A 23,331-nucleotide genomic window follows, 5' to 3' on the forward strand; every position below is an offset into this window, starting at 1 on the left:
CCTTCACCTCAGAGATGCCATGATTCTGAATTTGTGATCCTGTTATTCTGTGAATTCATGATTCTCTCTACCTATTACCCTGTGAGTCTACCAGACTATTATTGCATGAATCCACAGGTCTCTGCTTCTATGGGCTTATGTCCAAAGAGATAAGTGGTGCCTTCTGAGGATAACCCTGTGACTCATCCTGGCACTTGTATCTGTCATCTGACTTCTCCACACCTTGCCTTTCCAGCCTATAAAATGCGTGGGGCACAACCCACACAACTGTTTTGGTGGCACATGGAAACAGTATACTCATCAGAGATGTTCGTGCTGACTGAAGATGTCAAACCCATTACTGACAGCCTGACCCCATGGAGAGGAAGTGAGCCAATCAGAGCTGAGAGATATCATGACGTGCACAGAGTAGCTAATAGCAGGATGGGCATTCGCTGCATGGAGGAAGGAAGTTGGTTTAGGCTGTACTGTAAAGCATCCTCATTCACTCAGTCATTCATCCATTGGTCCAGTTAGTGTTCCCAGGTACTGTGCTAGAGCCAGGTGATATACAATGAGCGCGTCCACAGTTACCAATGCACAGAAATTATAGTCTAGTGGGAATAACTGCAGAGGCAGGATATGAACACATTTCCTTTGTAGAACAAGCCCCTATAATCATAGAATATCATAGCTAAGAGGGGCTTTATTAACTATAACTTCATTAACATTAACTGCCTAGAGATAGCAAGGCACAGTGGAGCCACACTGTGCGTCAATGGCAGAATCAGAACTAGGGCTGAGTTATTTGTGCCTTGAACAGTTTCTGTTTTGTTGACATGCCCTAAAGTGGTTGGCCTTCTAGGGCATTTTCTTCCCTCTAGAGAGGGGCTGTCCCATCCTACATCTGATATAGAGGGCTTCTTAATGACCATGTCTGTTGGCTAAAAGGTATGGTTCCTAAAACTTCATGTATTTCAATGCTAAAAACAACATATGGCAGAAAAAAAAGTGGAATAAACCTGGGTTCAAAATTATGGATCTACCACTTCTAGCTATGTGAGCTTGGGCAAGTTTGGCTCTTTATTTATTTAACACAGTCTTATGGAGACTAAATGTGATGAGCTACCCTCTGTGACATGTACAGCTTCAATAAAAGATAATCCTTGTCCCATTTCCATCATAAAACATCAGGCCTGGGTGTCAGCTGAGGTGGGACAGAGGAGGACAGGCAATGGAGCAGCCTTAAACCACTTCCCTCCCCTCTTCCCTGATCCCCTTCAGGACAGGGACTGGTGGGCTTCACACACAAATCTATGGAGTGCTACAGGCCCACCCAATGTGGGGAAGCAGGAAACTTTCCAAGCCTGGGGCTGAATCTCCCCCTTGCTTCCTCCAAATTGTTCAGGGGCAGACCCTGCAAGATTTGGCTTGCATCAAGGAAGTGTCTGTGGACTAATGGGGGTTTGTTTTCTTTGTTTAGGAAACTGGGGAGCCTTAAGGCTTATGGGTCCTGGGTAAATTGAGATCCATTATGGAAAAATGCAAAGGCAGATGTTCCCTTAGAGGCAGTGGGACCATGGTGGGGCCTACATTGGCTGATATGAGGGAGTGGCAGTTTGCAACCAGGACTTGGCTCAGGATCAAGATACCTTTCTGCATTGGGCAACCTGACATGGTTCAGTGGGAAGAGCATGGGCTCTGAAACTAGACAAACTTGGGTTTAAATGATACTCCATTGCCTATCAATGGGACAACCTTGGTGAAATAGGCCTCTGGGTCTCAATTTCATTGTCAAAATATGGCTAATATAGCCTACCTCACAGGATGCGCTTAATGCATATTATTCCCATGTCTCTTGCTGTATTTACTACATTGAAGAAAGGGAAGGAGGAAGATATTCAGGGACAGTGCTACATACAGAAATAAAAGGCAACATGTTATAGTGATAAAGACCATGACCTATGAAAGCAAACTGCCTGCGTGTGAATTTGAGCTTCTTACCTAATTGCTTTGTGACAATGGATAACTTCCTTAATCTTTCAGGAAGTGTTTGGAACATAAGGAACACTCAGTTAAATGTTAGATTCCTCTATTATTGTTATCACACAGTGTTCATTTGGCTAGAATTCCCACTGTACTGGGTTCTTGGGGATCTAGGTTTGGTAGTGAGGTCCAGGAAGGTGAGGATGGGGAGGCCGTAAGGCACAAGCTGAGGATTGGGGGTCATAAGGGCATGAGAAGCTGAGGAGAGACATCCCAGATATAGAACCTGAGGTCTGAGATCATTAAGTTCCTACCCAGTTTCCCAAATAAACTTAGAATAACCTGCCAGTCCATGGAATTAACCTGGAGTTCTTGGGCGGGGAGGTGGGGAGGGGGGAGGGGGCTGCTGCCATATGGAGGCAAAGACCACCAGGCTCAGCAACCCAAACCAGCAGGATTCACCATGGAGGCCCTTGGAAAGAACACACTGTTTTGGCTGGGAAGAAGCAGTGTAGCTTTGGGCACAGTGTATGAAACACTGAGAAGCTGACAGCATCTTGGACAAGTCCTTAAAGACTCAAGTGACCTAGAAATGGCTTCGTAGGTACAGATCTCACAGGTATCTCATCTCTCATAACTTCTAGGAAAAGAAGACTGACTTGTTTCATGAAGAAGGCCACAGGAATCATTTATCTCATGTTCTGGAAAATTCAGTGTCAAGCAGAGACATGCCCTGCCTCTGAGTGAAGAGCCAGGCATACTGGGGAAGAATCTCACTAATGCCGTGCCAGTCCTGGTCCTCATGATCTCTCCTGCTTCATTTAGATGCCATTAAATTGCCTCATTGCCACCCTATAAAAGGCCTCTCCAACAGCCAACTCCTTAGATCCCTGGCTTCTTCCTGTCTTGCTCCTGTCAGCAAAGAGGGTAAGTCTGTGCCTGGGATTAGGGACACAGCAGGAAGGAGAGATGGCTCTGGGGTAGGATGAGGGTGGTCAGGACTTGTCATGAGGGCGGTCACTGAAGGAGCTGGGGCAGAGCTGGTGGGAGCTGGAGGCTGGCGTGTGATGGGGAGAGGCAGCTAAGCTGAGTGGTGGGTCCTGCGTGAAAGGTATTCTCCAGAGAAATGCCGTCCTCTCTCCTTCTGTGTGCAGTCATGTGTTTTTTCTCCTGGGTCCTTTTATGGGGTGAAGTGGTAGTCTGACTCACTCGAAGAGCAAATGGTGGAAACTCGCTCAAACTCTGGCCTCATCAGGCTCTGCGGGGCTCAGCTTGAGACTCACACTGGCTCAGGGGCCACTGATAAGAACTTGCCTTTCCTGGGGCTGCCTGGCCTGGCAGGAGGGAATAGGGAAGCCAGTCTTGAGAGAACTGGTGGTAAGGGAAAATACCCGGGCAAGAATTACCCAAGGAGAATCTATAATGCAGTCACCAAAGTGAGTAAGAGAGGAGGCTTGGAAAATTGGGTAGAAACATACATCACTCCTCCCACCTCTTCATTTTCCACTGTGGAAACTGAGGCACACAGCCAGGCACAGGCAAAAAGCTAAACAAGATGCTTGGCTCTCAGTCCAGCATGTGTTAGGTCTGGGTGCTTGTGACCTTCTCTTTTTGAGAAGCCTTTTTGGCTTCCACTTACAGACCCTTCTATTCAAAGGGGATGCTGTGGATTTCCCTGGGAACCTTCCTAGTTCTGATGAGACCTTTCTTTTCAGATTTTGCAAAGCCACAGGAAGATGTGTGACCAGCAGAAGCAGCCACAGTTCCCCCCATCTTGCGTGAAAGGCTCAGGATTAGGAGCTGTGCAGAGTACTAAAGGTACCTCTGTGAAAGGCCCAGCTCCATCCCAGACTCAAACCTGCATGAAATGCCCAGCTCCATGCCAGACTCAAACCTATGTGAAACGTGTAACTCCTTGCCCAACCCAAACCTATGTGAAATACCAAGTGCCATGCCAGACTCAAACTTATGTGAAATATGCAGCTCCTTGCCAGACATATGTGAAATGCCCAACTCCGTGTCAGACAACCTATGTGAAGTGCCCAGCTCTGTGCCAGACGTATGTGAAGTGCCCAGCTCCGTGCCAGACAACCTATGTGAAGTGCCCAGCCCCCTGTCAGACCCAGACGTGCTATGTACAGGGCCCTTCTTCTGGCCAGACCTACTACGTTCAGGCTCCCACAAGTGGCTTGGCCATGTCGTGCTGCACCCCTGACCCATCCTCTGCTCCCAGTTCCACCAGCTACTGCTGTCTGGCTCCCTGGACCTTCGGGGTGAGTCCCCTGAGACGCTGGATCCAACGGCCCCAGGACTGCAACTCAGGATCATCTGGCTGCTGTGAAGATTCTGGGTGCTGTAGCTCCGGGTGCTGTGGCTCTGGGTGCTGTTATAGCTCCGGGTGCTATGGTTCTGGGTGCTGCTGTTTGGGAATTATCCCTATGAGGTCCCGAGGTCCTGCATGCTGTGATCATGAGGATGACTGCTGCTGTTAAATACAGAATGGCCCTGCTCTACCTTCTGGAACCTTCACCAGCCTCTGGCCCCCTCCCTGTATTCCTGGTGATGTAGAATCTCACTGCTTCACCGTGCACTGTGCTTCTCTATCAAGGCAGCCTGCCAGAGTTAGCGCACCCCCAAACTTTGGCAAGAATAAAGCTCTGAATGCAATTCACAGTGACATCCTGTGTATTTGGTCCATATTTATGCTTTTCTATCAGAAAGTCTTCCTCTTGCTTCTCAACAAAGGGAAAGGTCTGTACAGATATGAACAAGCCTACCAAGCTGCTGCAATCCAAGCCTGGGATCCTGAGTATTCTAGAATTCTGCTAATAAACTTCCCTGTGCAAGTTAGCTGGAGATTTGGGGGTTGGGGGGTGCCTCTTTCCTGCCCTCTGTTGAGGAGAGGATCTGGCCATGCTGAGGCCCTTATGGCAGCATGATTGCTATATGTAAACTCAGGGTTCAGTTTTCTGGATGTTGAAAGCCTGTGAAATCAGATCTTCTCAGGAGCCTCATGATGATGCCCCTGCTTCTGTGCGAGTGGCTCTATGGATTCCATTTTCTTATCTGATGTGCTTGCCCTCCTGCAGCCACAGGGTCAAGATCTGAGGGAAAGGGTGAGGACTCCCCTGAGGCCATGTTGGCCTAGGAAACACCCCTGGTAGTGAGTGAGACGTTGTCAAGAGGAAGGAGAGCCTTTTGGCATAAGCATCTGGGTCTCGGTCCAGACACACTTCCTCATGAGCACTTCTTCCATTACTTTGTTGACTCTGGAGGGTTGGGGTAAACTTTTATAACTAGAGATCGTAAACCCACACATTAAAAAGTAGGTAGGGGGTTAGTGCTGTTCAAAGCAGCTTCACAAGTCCTGGTGAATGAGCAGAAGAGGTAGCATGTTTGGTGAGTATGTAAATGAACATTCCAACAAGAGCTGGGGACCTTGGGTTTGTTTCTAAGCAACCTCTGTTGGGTTGCTCTGGACCACTGGCATAAAGTCATCTGGACAACTGTGCTGCCTTTGAACATCTAAGTCACCCATGGTCTCCCAAATCATAACCCATCCCTCAGCCAAACCCACTGCAGGCCAGTCACTGAGCCCAGTGGTCTCCTCTTACAGCACTGAGTGGCTCCTGCAGTGTTGGAGGTCCCTGAGCTGCTCCTTCAGCAATGAACGTGGGAATGCAATGCTTTGTATTTATTAATTAACAATAAGGTAAATAGAATGAGCTTATGTATACATTTTAATAGTACATTTGATGCCTGAACCATGCAGGGGTTAGGGGCCTTGATCCCCCACACCATCAAAATTTCACACTTTTGACTCCCCAGAAAGGTAACTACTAGTAGCCTTCTGTTGACCAGAAGCCTTACCGATAACATAAACAGTCAATTAACACATATTTTGTATATTATGTGTATTCTATCTTGTATTCTCATAATAAAGTCAGCTAGAGAAAAGAAAGTGTTATTAAGAACATCATAAGATAGAGAAAATACATTTATTATATTGTATTTATTGAAAAAAATCCACATATAATGGGACCTATGAAGTTCAAACCCATGTTGTTCATGGGTCAGCTGCACGACATTTATAGATAAAAAATAAGTTACTTTTTAACTTCTAATTCCACTCTCTTTTCTAAGGATGGCTATACTGAGTTTGGATTAAGTCTTTGTCTAGCGCCCAGTGGTCCAATGTATGCAGACAATGGGTGGCATCCTAAAAGCCTAGCCCAACACTTATTGTAGGGAATCCATTTCATAACTCATATTTCTAAAACTCCTACTTTCTCTCCTCTTGAATTATCCCATATCCTGAGCACAGATGCTCAAGATTCCCTCACTGAACACCCCCAAATACTCTCTAACATCCAGAGTGGTTTCTTTTGTCTCTTTCTCCCTTGCCACCCCCTTCCCCACCCCCAAATCATGTTTTATACTGGTGGTACAGCCTGAGTCTCTCTGGCTGCTTTGTTACTTTATTCTTTACCAAATCCTGGGATTCTCCTTTCCAGAGGAACTGACTCAGGAACAAAAACCTCTCCCTTGCCCCTCCAGCACTTTCTATTGTTTTTATACAGGGAAAAGGGAAGAGACTATAAAGCTTAAAAGGCAAACACAAAATTCTCCTGGTAGGGAGAGTGAGTAGAAAAATGTAGATGAAAATAAACACATGCATTAATAAATCTCAACCCATTACATATCCTGAAGATCTCCCCTTTTTGTAATGTAGAATCACAGTATGTGATTGCTCTGTGATCATCTGTTTTCATTTAATAGTGAATATTCATCATCAGTTTTTGTTAGTGCATATAATTGTATCTTTTACTTCTTGTGGCTTGTTTTCTGACATTTCTGATGTGTGGCTAGTCAGTGATTTATTTAACCATCCCCTTGTTGCCCTTTATGATACACAGCAAAGCCTTGGATTGTGAGTGTTCCGCAAGACGAGCAAACATTTCTAATAAATTTTAACTTGATAAACGAGTGATGTCTTGCAATATGAGTGACACTGAGCATCACATTATCACAACTGAGCCAAGGGTTCTTCTCTCTTTCTCTCTTTTGTTGTGGGATTGTGGGTGGCCGTCTCTCATGCTCAGATGCTTGGTCTCAGGCAGTGGTGTTTGGCAGAAATCAGTGATTTTTTCAGAACATTGGAAGGTGCCTACAACTGGCACTAGTATATTTTTTGTTACTTCAAAGCACCTATGGATAGTCCTTTGCTTTTCCATACATGAGTAAGCTTAGGAATGCTTTGCTTCATTCTAGGTCAGGCTGCCTGCAGACATAGATCCTTTCCTCTGCTGCCTTATTGATAGTTACATTAAATAATTTGTTTATTTTTCCTTATTATTTTGTATTTTATTACCATATTGTAATCACTTTTAAATGAATTTTTTGGATTGTGGAACAAATCATCTGAGCTTCCATTATTTCTTATGGGAAAATTCACTTTGATATACAATGTTTTGGACTACAAGCATGTTTCCGGAATGAATTATGTTTGCGAGCCAAGGTTTTACTGTATATTTTCATTTCTCTTTCTTTTTTTATTTCCTTCTCCTACTTTTGGTCTCTCTCTGTTTGTGTCTCTATCATTATTATGAGTTGCTGCTAAGGTCTTTGTAAATATTTTTGAGGTTTTATATTGAAATATAACACACAGAAAAGTACACAAATTTTAAGTTCATCACTTAATGAACACATCTATGTAACTACCACCTAGACCCCAGAAAGTTAACATCACGTTGAAAGCAAATAAATCAAAGTTCTTGATCCCCATGGAGCAGGGGATTAAGTTTGGAAGCATAAGGTGGGGTAGAACAGAAATATTCTTCTATAACTCCAGAAGCTTTGGGAGAGCCCTGCTGTGTGTCATGTAGGAAAGAGCATATATGGAGAAGCAGCCAATGGAATCTAGGCTTTCAAGACACCCAGAGTGTGCCTCCAGGAGCACCTCCCAGTGAACCCCAACACCTGGTGCTGGAGACTCCTCTCCCCTTACACAGACCTCAGGGGACTGAGTAGCCAGATGCCAGGACTTGAGAAGCCCCTCTGAGCCTGGCCAGTCTGGAAGGTCTAGAAGTAACTTCTGTGTCTGATTTTCATTCATTTACATAATAAATAGTTATTGAACATCTATTTTGTTCCAGGCACCATCTCTACTGGGTTGGTTTACAGCAGAGAGGGAGAATAAATGATTAAAAAAATACAGTAAATAAATATAAAGGTGCACAGCTATAAAGGATACTGGGTGTCCTGACTTCTTGTAATATGCCAGTTTTCCCTGGCCAGGGAGATCAGAAAGGACTTTTCTGAGAAAGTGCAGCTCCATCTCAAGGTTGAGTAGGAGTTAATCACAGAGAAGCAAGGGAAGGCTTCTCCAGGCAGAGGCAAGAGCACAGCCAGGGACTCTGTGGGAGGAGGGGGCCTGGCAGGAGGGAGGAGCTGAAGGGAGAGAGTGTGCAGTGAGACAGAAGGGCAGGAGGGCCTGATGGGAGCCGCTGAAGGTGAGGATCGATGGTGTCACTGGAGATATCCACCAGGTCAAAGGGAACACTTGAGAGATTTCAAGGGGGCAGGTGACAGATACCATATTATTTGTGCCTATTAAAGTTGATTTTTCTCTGCAAAAAGAAATTCATATTTTTAGAGCATCTAAAGGATCATCTAAAACAACTGCCCAGTAATATTAATTGACCTGGTTTTCTCCTACCCTGTCCTGTGTAGCTCATACACCTGGCTCTGGGCTTAGCTTGTACAGCTGTCATATGAAAGCTCAGGCTGCTCTGTGAGTAAGGGAGCCATCAAGTGCCAGCATCAGGTGGTCTTTGCCTACAGCACAAGTACCTTCACATTGCATGATGCTGGAGCTCTCATCTCTAAAACTGATGAGTTAGAAAAGCACAGAATATTCAGTTTCAGGACATTTTAAGGCTAATCAAAAGTTCTACTGTTTTTTTTTAAAGTTAAAAAAAAATCTCAATGTGCCATTTCTCATGTAAAAGAATCCAGATTTCCTGACTACTGGTCTTTCTACACTATCTATAAAGGACTCATTGGGAATGATTTAAAGAGAATGGCAAGTCCAGAGCATGGAAGCAATCCCTGGAAGACTGGGGACAGTGTCTTCAGATGGGCCGAGGTGCTGTTCTCTTGGGTTTTACCCTGGAACACTGGGGACAGTGTCTTTGGATGGGCTGAGGTGCTGTTCTCTTGGGCTCTACCCTGGAACACTGGGGACAGTCTCTTCAGATAGGCTGAGGCGCCACTCTCTTGGGCTCTACCATGAGTCTGCTTTCCTACAATTTTTTTTTGGAAAAGAAAAGTCCTCTGAGTCAAATTCTAACCCCACTTCCCTGTGTAGGATGATTTTTAATGATGTTTTCTCTCTCAGGAAAATGCCTCCTCCAAAATTATCCATGAATAAGGCTAATACATACAGATAGACCTCATAACATTTCTAAAAATTAAGAAATAAACATATAGTCATATACATTTAAGTTTTTTACCTTAAAATACCTTATACATATATTGTATATGTATGTATAGCTAATATGATTTTTGATGTCTGCAGGGAAGGACAGAGGGAATTGTCTTTTATTTATTGAGGGTTTACTATGTGTTGGGTACTGTGCTGGTCGCTTTACATGAGAGATGCCTCTCTTATTTGAGCAAGGAGATGACTGATCTAAACTGCATGGCAGATGTAGGGGGAACAACAGCCAGTGTTGTTCTAAGATTGGGACTTTTGAGTCAGACGGGCCTATGTGATCAGACAAGTTGTAGGATCTCTCCACTCAGAGGGATGGTGTATCATAAAACTACCTGAAATAGTGCCCAGTACATGCTAGGTCCACAGTCCATGCAGCTTTTGTCCTGTCTCTGGTTGGAGGGGCTCTGTCTGTAGACCTGAAAGGCTACTTAGAGAGTAAGAGAGTGGCAATCATATCAGATCAAGACTATTAAGAGATTCTCATGGTTTTAAATTTAATAGTTCTAAAGTAAAATGCAATGAGAGAATGTTTTATTTATGGATCTGATTATGAAAAGGTGTAATCTGATGATTTGAATGACTATTGTCTACCAGCTTCTTCCACCTCTGTTCTCATGCCAGATCTGAAACAGTTCTTTTTCTAACACTGAATAAGCCCCTTCACCCTTTGGGCCTCAGTGTCCTCCTCTATAAAACGAAGAAGTTGGGTGACACAATCACCAGTGGCTGTTTCTAGCCCTGACAGTCTGTACTTCCAATTCTTTGACTCTTCCTCAAAGTTCAAACAAAGTAACTTTCCAAGAAAATGGAAATGGGGTAGAGGTTTGATAGCTAACTGGCAGCATCCCTTAAAGGGGCATAAGGAGTTGGGCACCCAGATAACAGCTCTTCTCCTGGGACTTGATGCTCGACAACAAGGGAGAATCTAGGCCAAGTCTTCAGACAGAAGTTAGCTAGGGAAAATGTCACAATATGTCGTTCCTTGTCACTGGTGTAAGCATCTCCACCCTGTTGATGGTTGCTGATGGCACGATTAGCAAGTTAGCTGTGTGTGGAACAGGTGGGTGATGCAGCAGACTGGGCCACAGTGAGGGGAGGGGGTGGAATAGTATGTGTGGCTCCAAAGGGCTGAGAAAAGTAGACAGTGACTAATATTCTCAGAGATCCTTGTGATCAGCCCTCGTGTCTGATCCACATGCACGTTCTGCTGTGACTAGACAGAAGCTGTACAGGAGATGAGAACTAGGTCCTATCTGTTTGATGTCCCCAGAGTCTAGCACAGGGTGGTACTCAATATTTTCTTATCAAATAAAGAAATGAATATTCCTCATTTATGTGTCTATCCTATGGGAACTTCCTATATTTTTTAATCCATTCTGATTATCCCCAGGGAACAGTAGAGAAGACTCAGAGGCATAGTTTCCATGTATTTCTCAGACAGAAAAAAGTCAAGCTAAATACTATCAACTGTTCATTGAACCTGTTTCAGTGTTAAACACTCCATATATCTCACCTCTGGCCATGAGGCTCAGACTGCGCTACCTCAGCTCTTCACCCTACCCTGCTCCTAGATCACTTTACTACTAACTCTACATCACATATTTGTTTATTGTTTTGCCTTCCTACTAGATTGCTCTTCCAACCTCCTCAAAGGACTGAAGATACAGCCCCAAATAGAAGAATCCACTATGAATCTATCACACAGCTGTGGGTTGGTGCACACTTTCCCTAAAAAGTCATATATATATATATATATATATATATATATATATATATATAGTCAACTTGGCTTCCATACAACACTCAGTGCTCACCCTATGCCTCCTCCCTACCCTACTCCTTGGCGTTGAGTGTCCTCCTCAAGGCCAATCACCCACTTTCCCCTCAGTTTGTTCTCTGTATTTAAGAGTCTTTTATGGTTTGCCTCCCTCCCTCTCTGTAACTTTTTTTCCCCTTCCCCTCCCCCATGGTCTTCTGTTAAGTTTCTCAAGATCCACATATGAGTGAAAACATATGGTATCTGTCTTTCTCTGACTGACTTATTTCACTTAGCATAGTACCCTCCAGTTCCATCCACATTGCTGCAAATGGCCAGATTTCATTCTTTCTCATTCCCTAAGAAGTCTTTATTTTCAAACTTTATCAGATCTTAAGAACTTAAAATCTCTTTACAGAGTTTAAAAAGGGCTACAGAATTCTGTGTGGTATCCTGAATGGAAAGTTTTTTCCCCCATCTTTATTGAAGTATCATTGACAAATATTGTATATATATTTAAGGTGTACTACACAACTTTGATATACATATATATTATGAAATGTTTACCACAATCAACCTAATTAACATATCCATGACATCACACACTTACGTGTGTGTATGTGTGTGTGTGTGTGTGTGTGTGTTTCTGGGTAGGCACATGTAAGATCTACTCCTTCAATAAATTTCAAGTACACAATACAGTATTATTAACTGTAGTCACCATGCAGTACATTATAGTCCCAGATCTTACTCATCTTATGATTGAAAGTTTGTACCCTTATCCAATATCTCCCATTTCTCATCCCCCCAGCCCCTGGTAATCATCATTCTATTCTGTTTTTATGAGTCCAACTTTTTTAGGTTCCACATACAAGTGAAATCGCATGTAGGGTGCCTGGGTGGCTCAGTTGCTTAAGCGTCCTCCTTCAGCTCAGGTCATGATCTCCCTATTTGTGGGTTTGAGCCCCACATTGGGCTCTGTGCTGACATCTCAGAGCCTGGAGCCTGCTTTGGATTCTTTGTCTCCCTCTCTCTCTGCCCTTCCCCTACTCATACTGTCTCTCTCTGTCTCTCAGTAGGTGAACAAATGTTTAAAAAAATTGTAGAAGTGAAATCACATGTTGTTTGTTTTTCTACATTTGGCTTATTTCACTCAGCATAATATCCTGCAAGTCACCTATGTTGTTGTAAATGGCAGGACTTCCTTCTTTTTAAGACTGAATAATATTCCATTGTGTATATATGCCACATTTTTTTTTACCCATTCATCCATTGACAGAGAAATAGGTTGTTTCTGTATCTTGGCTATTGTGAATAATTAAGTCACTTCTTAGACTTACTGCCCACACTAGCAGGTCAGAAAGAATTTTTTGTTGTTGTTTCCCTCCACTTATTTCCTATTTCTTGGCGAATTTCTGTCCATGAATGAAGATGTCTTTTGAAAAGAAATCTGTGTTCTTTGTTTCTGTGTAGAGCTACCTGACCATGCCTTCTCAAAGAGGACAGCTCCCATTTCTGGAATAGGGAGAAGGTAAAAATGTTGCCCTGTGCCCATACCTCAATCTCCTCCATTGTCGTGCCCATGCCTTGATAGAAATTCACATTCTTGCAGGTGTCTGAAAAAGAATCATGGCTTCTTCATGGTTCAGAGTGGGGTAAGGAGAGAAACCCTCAACCTTCCTTTAAAACATTACTGACATATTTTAAGAAGGCTAAGTTAGGCCTCCTTATGTCAGAGAAACCAAATTCACTTATAACTATAAAGTTTCATCAGAATTGTATTTTAAAATCACTCTTTTTAAAGAACTATTGTACTTTTAATTGGGAGTTTGGCAAATATATTTGAGGAGGAAACAAATCCTTAATACTATAAGAAATAATGGGAAATATTCAGATTAACATAAGTTCATTTTATACCATCCTTTCCCTGCTTGCACCCACTGAATTATGGACATGAAACCACCACTAATATCAATCCCACTGTAATTTTTATTAGTTATCACTCTCATAAAAGCAAGTTTAATTTTTCCAGTTCATAAGAATCATGTCCTTCTCTAAATTCTCACATTAAAATCATTAATTCAGTCAGAGAGTACTATGTGGTCCTCTAATTATATGTTAAAAGCAAAGAGTTGTGGACCTCTTAACTCATCTCATCTCATCTCATCTCATCATCTCATCTCAACACCCCTTTTGCATTGTTTTCATATTATCATCCCTCTAATCCTGTAGAAGCTTTTCATTCCCAGATCCCTCTTACTTTGCCCATCTTTATGCCTCACTGTTACATGCTGCAGTTATGGATATAGATAGATCTCTGCTCTTTTACAACCACTGTTCCCATCTCCTCCTTGGCTCATTTGTGTTGCTCAGACTCGACTTCCAGACATTCATACTTTTGTTTCTCAGATAATAGCCTCATCTGGAATAGTCTCTGTCTGCCTCGTGTTGAAGCTGGTGGAGCACTTGTCTGTTGGACCTTCTAGATGGTAATTTTATAAGACCATCTGTGAAGATAAGGGTGGTTTCCGAATCTCTCTGAATCCACCCTGTTACTTGGTACAATACTTTGCATGCAGAATGGATTTCATAAATGAGAGAGGATAGACACACCTAACCCTCATTCTTCTGCCATCTTTATCTTCAGAAGTATCCACCTATAACCTCAGGTGAGTCCAACAAAGAAAACAGAACAACAAGACTTCTATATCAATTCTCTGTGATCAGGAAATCTTGCCAGGCAGAATGATGACTGTTAAAATACCAAAACATGGGAAATGACCATATCAATTAGAATGGTAGTAAGAGTGGTTAGAGAAGTAGCTGCCACTTTTTTAGGTCCAGCGACATATGTTGTGTTCAGTGCTTCATAGGCAATATCTCATGTGATGCTTACAGATGAGCAGGACAATGATCACTATTCTGCAGACCATGAAACTAGTTTAGAAGATATAAGTAACTTGCTGAAGACAGCATAGATTGCCAATGGAGAAGTAGGCATGATAACTTCAGTATTTTTGAATCCAAGACTGTCCTTAATAATACCTTCTATTTAGAGTGCCTTCTTTCCTGTCAATCCTCTGCCCTTCTAATGTCAGCTCCAGACTCTCTTGGCTGGGGGTATGCTTAGGGTCAGTACATTATACTTTCATTGATTATCATTGGCTTTTGAACAACTCTTTCTTCAAAATCATGGTGCAAAAATCAAGGTCTCCCTTCTTTGAAATGCTATAGTTCTTTGAATCAACACCACATCTCAGCCATTGTGACATTATGGCATCTATATTTGACTACTCTGTATAACATTCAAAAGTGGTTTCTTCATTCTGTTTTTTTCCTACTTCATCACTTATCAATCTCTTAAACTTCATGAAATAGTGATCTCCACTTCTTCTATCCTTACTCCTTTCCAAAATTATTATAAAGCCATTTCAGCCCTCACCATTGAAACTGCTATTTCCAAAGTCACCAGTGCCCTTAATATTGTCAAATCTACTGGATTTCATCTCTATAGCATTTTATGATGTGAGTAACCTATCTTTTTTTGAAAGTTTTCTTTCCATTTTTTCCAAAATGCCATGATTTTCTCTCAATTCTTCCACCTTAGGTATCTCAATTTTCTTTCTTGGACTCCTACACTTTACAACTCCATTATCTACCTATTACAAGTTGAAATATGCCCAAGTCTCTGTGTCTATTTATATCTTTTGTAGGGGAGGAAAAATTCTCTACCCTTCAAGGTTTTCTAACCTAAGACCTAAAGATTCACAGGAGGAAAAAAAGTGTATTACATGAACATGGAGGCCCAATAATGAAATTGAGACCCAAAGAAATGACGAAGGAAGGCATTTTTAAATAATTTTTAAACAAAGAGACAATAAATCTGTGAGGAATTGACAAGAAAAAGAAACAGATGTTTGGGAGTTTTAACTTTTAAGGAATTCTAAATAGAATCCAGGCTGAGATAGTAGATTAGAAAAAAAAAAAAAACACAACAAGGTTTGTTTCTACAGCTTTCTTGGCTTTAAGGTCATTATTCCTGGTGAGAGGGATGTCTTTTTACTTCTTAGTACAGGAAGGATACCTTTCATATGGGAGTTTTATTGCCTGCTTTGAGAGGCACAGAGGAGGGTCTGGATCCTTGTATTGGCTGTTTCTTAAGTAACTTTTGTTTAAAATAATCTATATGCCAAAGTGGCTCATTTCAGGGTGGCCTACTCTTGGCCCCCACAATAAATTGTATCCTCTTTTTTTTCTCACCAAGGGTGCTGTCCTAAAGCAACCCTATACACCTGCACACCTTCAGATGGTATTTAATTACCAAGAAACCAATCCGGTCTGTGAGGTGGTGTCTTCTGTATATGCCTATTAAACCCCAGCAAGTCTCTATTAGAAGACTTCTCTGTTCTCCAAAAAAATACCCTGACTTTGATGTGAGCTCATTAAAATTAGTGATAGTTCCTTATTCACAGCAGTTAAACCCTGTGTTTGCTGATTAGTAGATGTTCAAACAATGTCAAATTAAAGAAATCCACTTATGTCTTATTTTATTTCTCAATTCTATATGTCTACCTACCGAATGCAATAGCTCAACAATACAGTGACTGTAATTCCCAAGCTCTCATCTTCACCTTTCAAGCAAGAAGTCTGCTAGAACTTCCAAGCTCAAAACAGTGTTTGTCTCAGATAATGAGATGTCCTATGCATCTTACAGCCTCAGATGGCAGCGTGTCCTCTCTGTGTGCCCACTGCTCCTCAGCAGCGATCAGACCCCTCCAAGAGCTTTTCTTTCATGGCCTCTGCAGACTCCTCCTGGTTCACACTTTGCCCATATGATCCCACAGAGCTATGTTTTCAAATAATGCATTTCTCAGGAACTAGTACCCAGTATTAGTGGTGTCTATCAAGAAAAAAATGAGCATTTATTTGGGGATCTAGGTATTGCAATATGGGAGACACAGAGATGACCAAAATTGAAAGTACTCTGAATTGCTAATTGCCAGCAGAAGTGCAAGTTTATAAAGGCAAAACCACAAGATTATGTAAGTTGTTTTGAAAGAACTATGATTGGCGCTGGCAGAGTTAAACTGACCATCTATTACCAGATTGACTATTTAGCTAACAGATGTTACATTATCTCCATTTCAGTCGGCCATAGAAGGATGTGTTCTAGGAAGGGGTCCAGTTGAAACTGACAAAGCCCAAAGTTCATGGTCTTCTGAGAAGACCAAGCATAGGTTCTACTTCCTCAATATCCTTCCCACCCTATTTTGAATGACTCTTAGCAATGATTGCTTCATTCTGGAATCTTCTTTCACAGTGGAAGTAGTTCTACACTTCCCTGGCCATCTGTCTTGCTACAAGGGATTCTGAATCAGCCTCAGTGCCTTATAAACACCTGCCTTCCTCTCCCCTGGTGTTTAGTATTGTGTCAGATACTATACCACACACATGGAACACAGAGGAGTCTTAAAACATGTCCCTGCTTTCAGTGGGGTCCAAGTTTAAGCAAACATCTGGAAAAACTGTGTAACTTCCCTTAGATAAGAGATACAGGAACCTGAATACAGATGAAAACCTCTTGAACATGACTCACAGTCACTGCTTCAGAGTCATCCTTAAAGACTACATGCTCCTGAAGGCCATCTGTCACCTTCCTGTCACTGGTATCTTGTAAAATTCTGGGCCCAAGAAAGAAATGCATATTTATTGACTTACTGAAGGAGTAATGTGTGATAGTTGAATGGCTGGTCTGCAGCAGACTGGGGGCAGATATCCTACAGCCTCTGGCTTCTGGGATTCCTCTCAACCCTGCATGCATAAAGATCCAGGAGCCCCAGGACCAGGAACATGAGCAGTACCTCATCCCAGGTGTGAAAGTGAGTGTTTGGCAGAGGGAGTTTCCAGGAGCAGGACTGCAGGAGGCAGGGGGTGAGGAAGGAGTAATGGTTGGCAGCAAGGACACTGTGATGGCAACAGAAATCATGTGAGGGTTTCTGCAACTTGCAGATCTCTTGTCACATCCTGCCCTGACTTCTCCTGGTCAGGTGAGTACATGGTGAAAAACAGGCTACAGGTTGGGAATATTCTAAGTTAGGGAGAGAAGGGCAACAAGAAGATGACACCATGGGCTGTAGAGTAGAGGAAGAGGAGAAGGAAGACAGAGCAGTGGAAACAATGTTGACTAAGTGGACTTCTCTCTTGTCCTCTAACAAGAGGTGTTGTTGTAGATGACAAGAATCCACCCAAAATGTTAAGGATGACTAATTCTTCACAGTAAGGATTCTGAATTATGGCCAGCAATGCTTTCAAGTGGTTCTGAGACCTTATTCAGGGGTGACTGCAGGGCCCAGGTAGGAAGATGGTTGGTATCTCTGGGAAAGAACAGAAAAGAAGAGAGAGAGATTTAATTGTAGTTAGTTTCACTTCCTATCCATTCCCAGATTCTGCTTATAGATCTTGCTCATAAAGTAGCTTGTCTTGGGTGAGGACTCAGTGAAGGCCAGGATAAAGGACACATCTGCTTGTCACCTGTATGCTGATGGTTGGATGCATTTCTCCCTAGGTTACTGACTTCCTCCCAAAATGTCTTGCCAGCCAAGCCAGCAGAAGTTCCAGGCTCCTCACAAGTGTCCCTCAATTGCCTACCCCAGTGCCCAGCCCCATGTCTCCCTCCAGTCTCTCCCTGCTGTGGCCCCAGCTTTGAGGGTGGTGGCTGCTGCCTGGGCCACCATATATGCTGCAGGTCCCACTACCACAGACACCAGAACTCTGGTTGCTGTGGCAGTGGCAATGGCCAATAGTCTGGGAACCCAGCTGCTGTCACAGGTCTGTGGTTCTGGCTGCTGCTGGCCTTACCAGGAGGACTTCCAACAATCAGAATCAGAGGAACTGCCCCCAGCCTGTTGCTCCTTCCTGCTTTCCTGTCCTCTGTGTCCTGCAGATTGAGCTGCCGAAATCTTCCAATGGAAACTTCTATATTTTTCCCTAAATATTTTCCAGTTTCTTCCCATCTGAGTCACAAAATAATAAACCCACTGAGCCTATCTGGCCTGTCACTTAATTTATTTTTATTTTTATTTTTTTGCCAGCAGTACTCCACAGGTCAATGTTAGCAACTTGGCAGGACCCAGCCCTGCTCTGCCTGGGGACTGAAGCCTGCTCAGGAGTGTGGGTCACCTGGTCAGTCTCTATTCACAGGAGGTCCCTGGAAAGACCTCTGTTGACCTTTCCTGCCATAGAGAGGACAAGTTTAGGCTTCCAGTTGCCAATGGAGGGTACATTTACGTTTTCTCCAGTTTTATACCTATTTCTCCACTATATTTTTAATGAATAATAATAATAATGATAATGTTTCTAACTCTTCATATTAAGTGATCAATTAAATAGTGCTAGTACTATAGCAACAGCAAAAGCCTGGAAGCAAGCTAAAGGCAGATCAAATAGAAGGTGGATGAGTCATTGTTACATAGACAATGTTACATGAGACAGTGATTCATTGTCTCAAATGAATGAACTAAAGCAGCACACAACACACAAATAAGTGAAAATAGCAATTCCAAAAAGATTACATGCAGCATGATACTCTATTTCTAAGTTTTAAAAAAGCAAAATATATAATTTTTGTCTGTTGTATATATAGTTGGAAATAAACTATAGAAAATGGAAAATGAAGTATAGATAAAACCTTTCTTTGAAATAAATATTTTGGTGGGGAGCAGCACAGTGGGGTATGTGGGACAGGAACATGTGGTTATAGGAACTATGTTATTGTTAAATCCTACCTTTCATCTGGGTCGGTTCCCTAGTCTTTTTATATTATTAAATGAATGAATGAATGAGTGAATGAATGAACAAATGAACAAATGAACGAAGAAACAAAGAGATGGACAGGTCAGCAAACTAAATAATGAAGAGGAGGGCAGTGTGTCTGATTTCTCCATTTCTATACATCTAAAGTCTTGTGTTGCCCGAACGTGTGTCACATTCATTAACTTACGTAATGTTCTAATTTGATTCTTGATTCCCCAACAATTTTATAAATTAGGAAACTGAGGTCCAGAAAAGTTAAATAATTTATCCACAGTCACACAATAAGAACAAAGCCAGCTCCTCAGCAGTGTCTGAGCCTTTCACTCCTGTTCCCTTCTTTTTCTCGTCACTTCTCCTGGGCAGTCTTATCTGCTTCTGTGGCTTCAGTTAACACTGTCACTCTGATGGCTAAGATGCCATTCTCAGAGAGCCCTTCATTGACCTCTGAATCTAAAATAGCTCCTTTGTCTTCATTTCACATATCACCAACAACTGGCTTCTTATGTATTTACTTTTTGTGCCCTCCTCTTCCAACTTCAATGTGAACTTCGTGACAGTGTGAACCTTGTTATCATGCCCAGTGCCATCTCTCCAGAATGGATGTATGAAACATGTTTTTTGTCTACATTGCTCCTAGATCAATGTACAAAGTCCATACATTTTCCTGAGCTTCAGACTGATTCATTTGGGTGCCTTGCCAATTCTACCAATCAAGGGCACTAGTCTCATTTCAAATTAAAAATTTACAGTATAAAAATCATTCCGTAGTCCTCCATTGATCAAACCTCCTCTCTGTTGATTTCAACTCAGAGAATAGCATCATCATCTGCCCAGTTTAAAACTTGAAGACATCCTGGATTGTTGTCCCTTTTGTGTCCCTCCCACTTCTTGGGTATTCATTGGCCAATAACAGGTGGAAGTTTCACTAAATCAAATGACACTCTGGAAAATGTGTAAGAATGCCTCTTATGATACAAGATTAATTCCATATCAGGTGGTCATTTTAAGTGCTTTATTACATTATTGAAAATAGCCTTTCATTGGTAATACATATGAATTAAAGACCTATATACTATTTCAATGCAATTCTGATTGTATGATGAAGTAAGTCACTAACTTCTCTCTCTGTGTTCAATGTAGTCTTCTGCCAGAAACGGCTAACATAATCACATAAATCATAGGGTTGTTGTAAGGATTAAATGAGTTACTATGTTCAATTAAATGCCTTAGTACAGGACAATAACTATTTGCTCTTGTGTGACACAAAACCCTCAGGAACACATTTATTTTACAGATTACAGTTCTTCTCCAACCACCATCATGATCAAACTTACCTTCATCATTAATGTTAGAATCATCATCATGATATGGTCACTCCCATCAATGACCTTGGTCCTTCAAACCAACCTCCATAAGTAACTCAGCCCACATTATTCGTTTCTTTCCTGAGTTCCTTTTCTGTTTTTTTTGCAATCAATTCTTCACATTTCACACTCAGTTGGATACTGTCCTAATGTATCAACAAAAACTTCAAGAAATGGTGGTTATTTCATGTCTGGCCTTTCTTCTTCCTTACAAAGTTGTTTTTCACTTCTTAATTATTTACCACCAATAATTATTATTATTTACCACTTTATATGACCAATTCATTGACAGAAAGAATAAGTAATGATTTCTACTCACACATTTCCTTTGAAATCAGTCTCTCTGAGATCACTATTGATGTCCTAACAGCCAAATGGAATGGACTCCCTGGGGCATTTTGCAATGATGATCACCTTCTTTTTAGGACTCTTTCTTTGAATAATGCAATCTTTCCCCCCACCCTTTCTTAGGCTAGTACTGACCATTCTTATGCTATCCATTCTTTTTTCTTGCTGGTTGTCCATCAATGAAGTCTTGGACTCTCTGGTTCTCTTTGATCCCCAAAACATGATGACCTCATTCTTGCCATATCATCAACCAGATACCATGTTCCTTTACCAGTCACATTACACACCCTCCCCTAAGCTCTAAGAGCATCCAGGGCTTCTAACAGAAAGGTCATGTGCACCCTCATCTGTCTTCCACACTGGCTTGTGATGGTCTCCAAGGCCAGAACAATTATTCTTGTATTTTGAGCACTTACTAGAGTGCTCCCTCTGACGTACAACATATATCTCTGCCTGGTTAGGTCTACTTGTCTGTAATTTCAGATGCATTAATAGGAAAAGCATGAATTTTCACATCTGAGTATTCCCTACCCTCATATGTGGCCTTGAAATGAAGCCCAGGGGAATCCCCTATGTCCAAGTGACAGAGTTGTCACTTACCTATCACCTCCCCTTCCAATCTCCTATGGACTCACATCACTGTCCCTACCATGATCCCACAATCCCTTATGCTGTCTCCTGGCCACTGATTGGCTGCCCCTCGAGCTCCCTTTTCTGGTCAGTGACCTGAGCTTCATTCCCTTGACTGGCCTGCTCACATACGTGCACATCCCACTGATTTTTATTCTGGGTTGACCTGTGCTCTAGGTCTAATAATAAAAGTACTATTTCTGAGGCACTGATAGATCCATGGTCAGTCACATTTGACCCAGTGTGTGCCCTCCCTCCTTTCTCCTTTTGGACTTCTCCAGCCCACAGAAAGGAATCCTCACACTGAAAATTATCCTTAATTCTCAGTGACATTAACTCATTTCTTCCTTACATCTACCCCTTTTGTGATCACTCAGTGGGACTCCTGGGAGGATGGAAAAGAGTAAATAAAGACCAGTACAGATTCCGTCCCAAGTGGGCTCTCCATCTGGAAAAGCAGAGAGGCATGCCAATGGATGTGGCACTCTTCTGGGGTAAGAGTTGTTAGGGAGCACACTAGGTTAAAGGGCCCTCCCTCTTAGAGCACATAGTAAATGGCCTTACAGTGCATTGTGTCCAGGTACATCCTTAAGGAATCTGGCTGATCTTTGTGACGACAGCATCGTATAATCTGGCCTCAAAACAGACAATACAATTTGCTGACTTAATGAAGCAGTGAATGCATGAAGGTGGAATGGCCGGCCTGTAGCAGCCTGGGTGACAGAGGTCTGGAAGCCTCTGGCTTCTGGGATTCCTCATGGTCCTGTGCACAGACATCCTAGAACCCCTGGGCTAGGAGTATGAGCAACATCACTTCATCCCAGGTATAGAAGTGAGTTCATGGCTACTGCCACAGCTCTGGAGTCTTGTCCAGAGGAGCAGCCATGAGAGGGCAGGTAACATAGACCTCCCCTCGGAGCTTTCCCTCCCTTCCCCTTTTCTTCTGGTCTGGAGTTTGAGATGCTACAATGAGGTCTTCTTTTATTCCTGTGCTCCCCAAAACTCCCCATCCCAGGCACCTTTCTGTGGAACCAACATTCGACATGGGAGAAAATAAAGTTTCTCCTTCCAGCACCCCTGCTCCTTGTCCTGGCAATCCCTTGGCACCACCTCCCTGCACCCCAGCCCCACCAGTGTGATCAGAGTTTCTCCAGGCAAAGCTTTCCAGTTCAGGTTCTGAACATCCCAACCAGAGCACTGCATTATCCAGATAAGCCTCTAGGACAAAGATCCAGACCAATATAATGACTTCGTCCCTTAATCTGGAAAAGAGAACTTCTTCCCTTCTGTCAGTCTCAGCGTTGGAGACCAGAAGCCAACACATGTGCAGGGTAGTAGCTCTTATGTTTCTTGTGATTTATATTAATTTAAAGAATGTTCATAATATGTATCACATTTTATTTCTATAACATTCTTTGATAAATCAGCAAGAGAAACATAACCAACAGCATCAAGATATGAAAATCCAGAAATACAGGGGAGCCACAGGAGTGGACATGTGAGGACTGAGACCATGGTGTAAAGCCCCAGTTCTTACTCTTAAGTATTTCTGAAGTCACATGACCAGGCCTACATGATTTTATACTCCAAATAATTTTGGCTCATTGCAAATTGTTTCAGAAATGATTATTTTTCATTTCAGTGGGATGTGCACGTATGTGAGCACTATGATGTAATAAAAATGGCTGTAATGTTATGCAATAATAATATAATGGTGATAATAATGATAATTGTGTTTATTGAGGACCTATTCATGGCTTGATTCATCACGTACCTTTATGAGAGTTTACAACAGCTATGAGGCAGACTGTTTACATTTTATACATGATGATATTAACCAAGGCTGAGAGAGTCAGTGACCTGCTGTTCCACACAGATGCTTGGAGGGACAGCCACAGGATAAGCCCAAGCATGTCTGCTCCTAGAGACCTTGCCATTTTCCTGGGGTGCCCAGTCTC

The 23,331-nt window shown here is 42.4% G+C and overlaps 1 protein-coding gene across 1 annotated transcript; it reads left to right on the forward strand.

The window, feature by feature from the left end:
- The first annotated feature begins 3,701 nt into the window (after positions 1-3,701).
- On the forward strand, positions 3,702-4,457 carry CC1H1orf68 (chromosome C1 C1orf68 homolog). The gene has a single exon (XM_042950251.1). The coding sequence runs from the start codon at positions 3,702-3,704 to the stop codon at positions 4,455-4,457; it is 756 nt and encodes a 251-aa protein (XP_042806185.1).
- The last annotated feature ends 18,874 nt before the right edge of the window (positions 4,458-23,331 follow it).

The sequence above is a fragment of the Panthera leo genome, chromosome C1 (genome assembly GCF_018350215.1).
Source record: "Panthera leo isolate Ple1 chromosome C1, P.leo_Ple1_pat1.1, whole genome shotgun sequence".
NCBI classification, from domain to species: Eukaryota; Metazoa; Chordata; class Mammalia; order Carnivora; family Felidae; genus Panthera; species Panthera leo.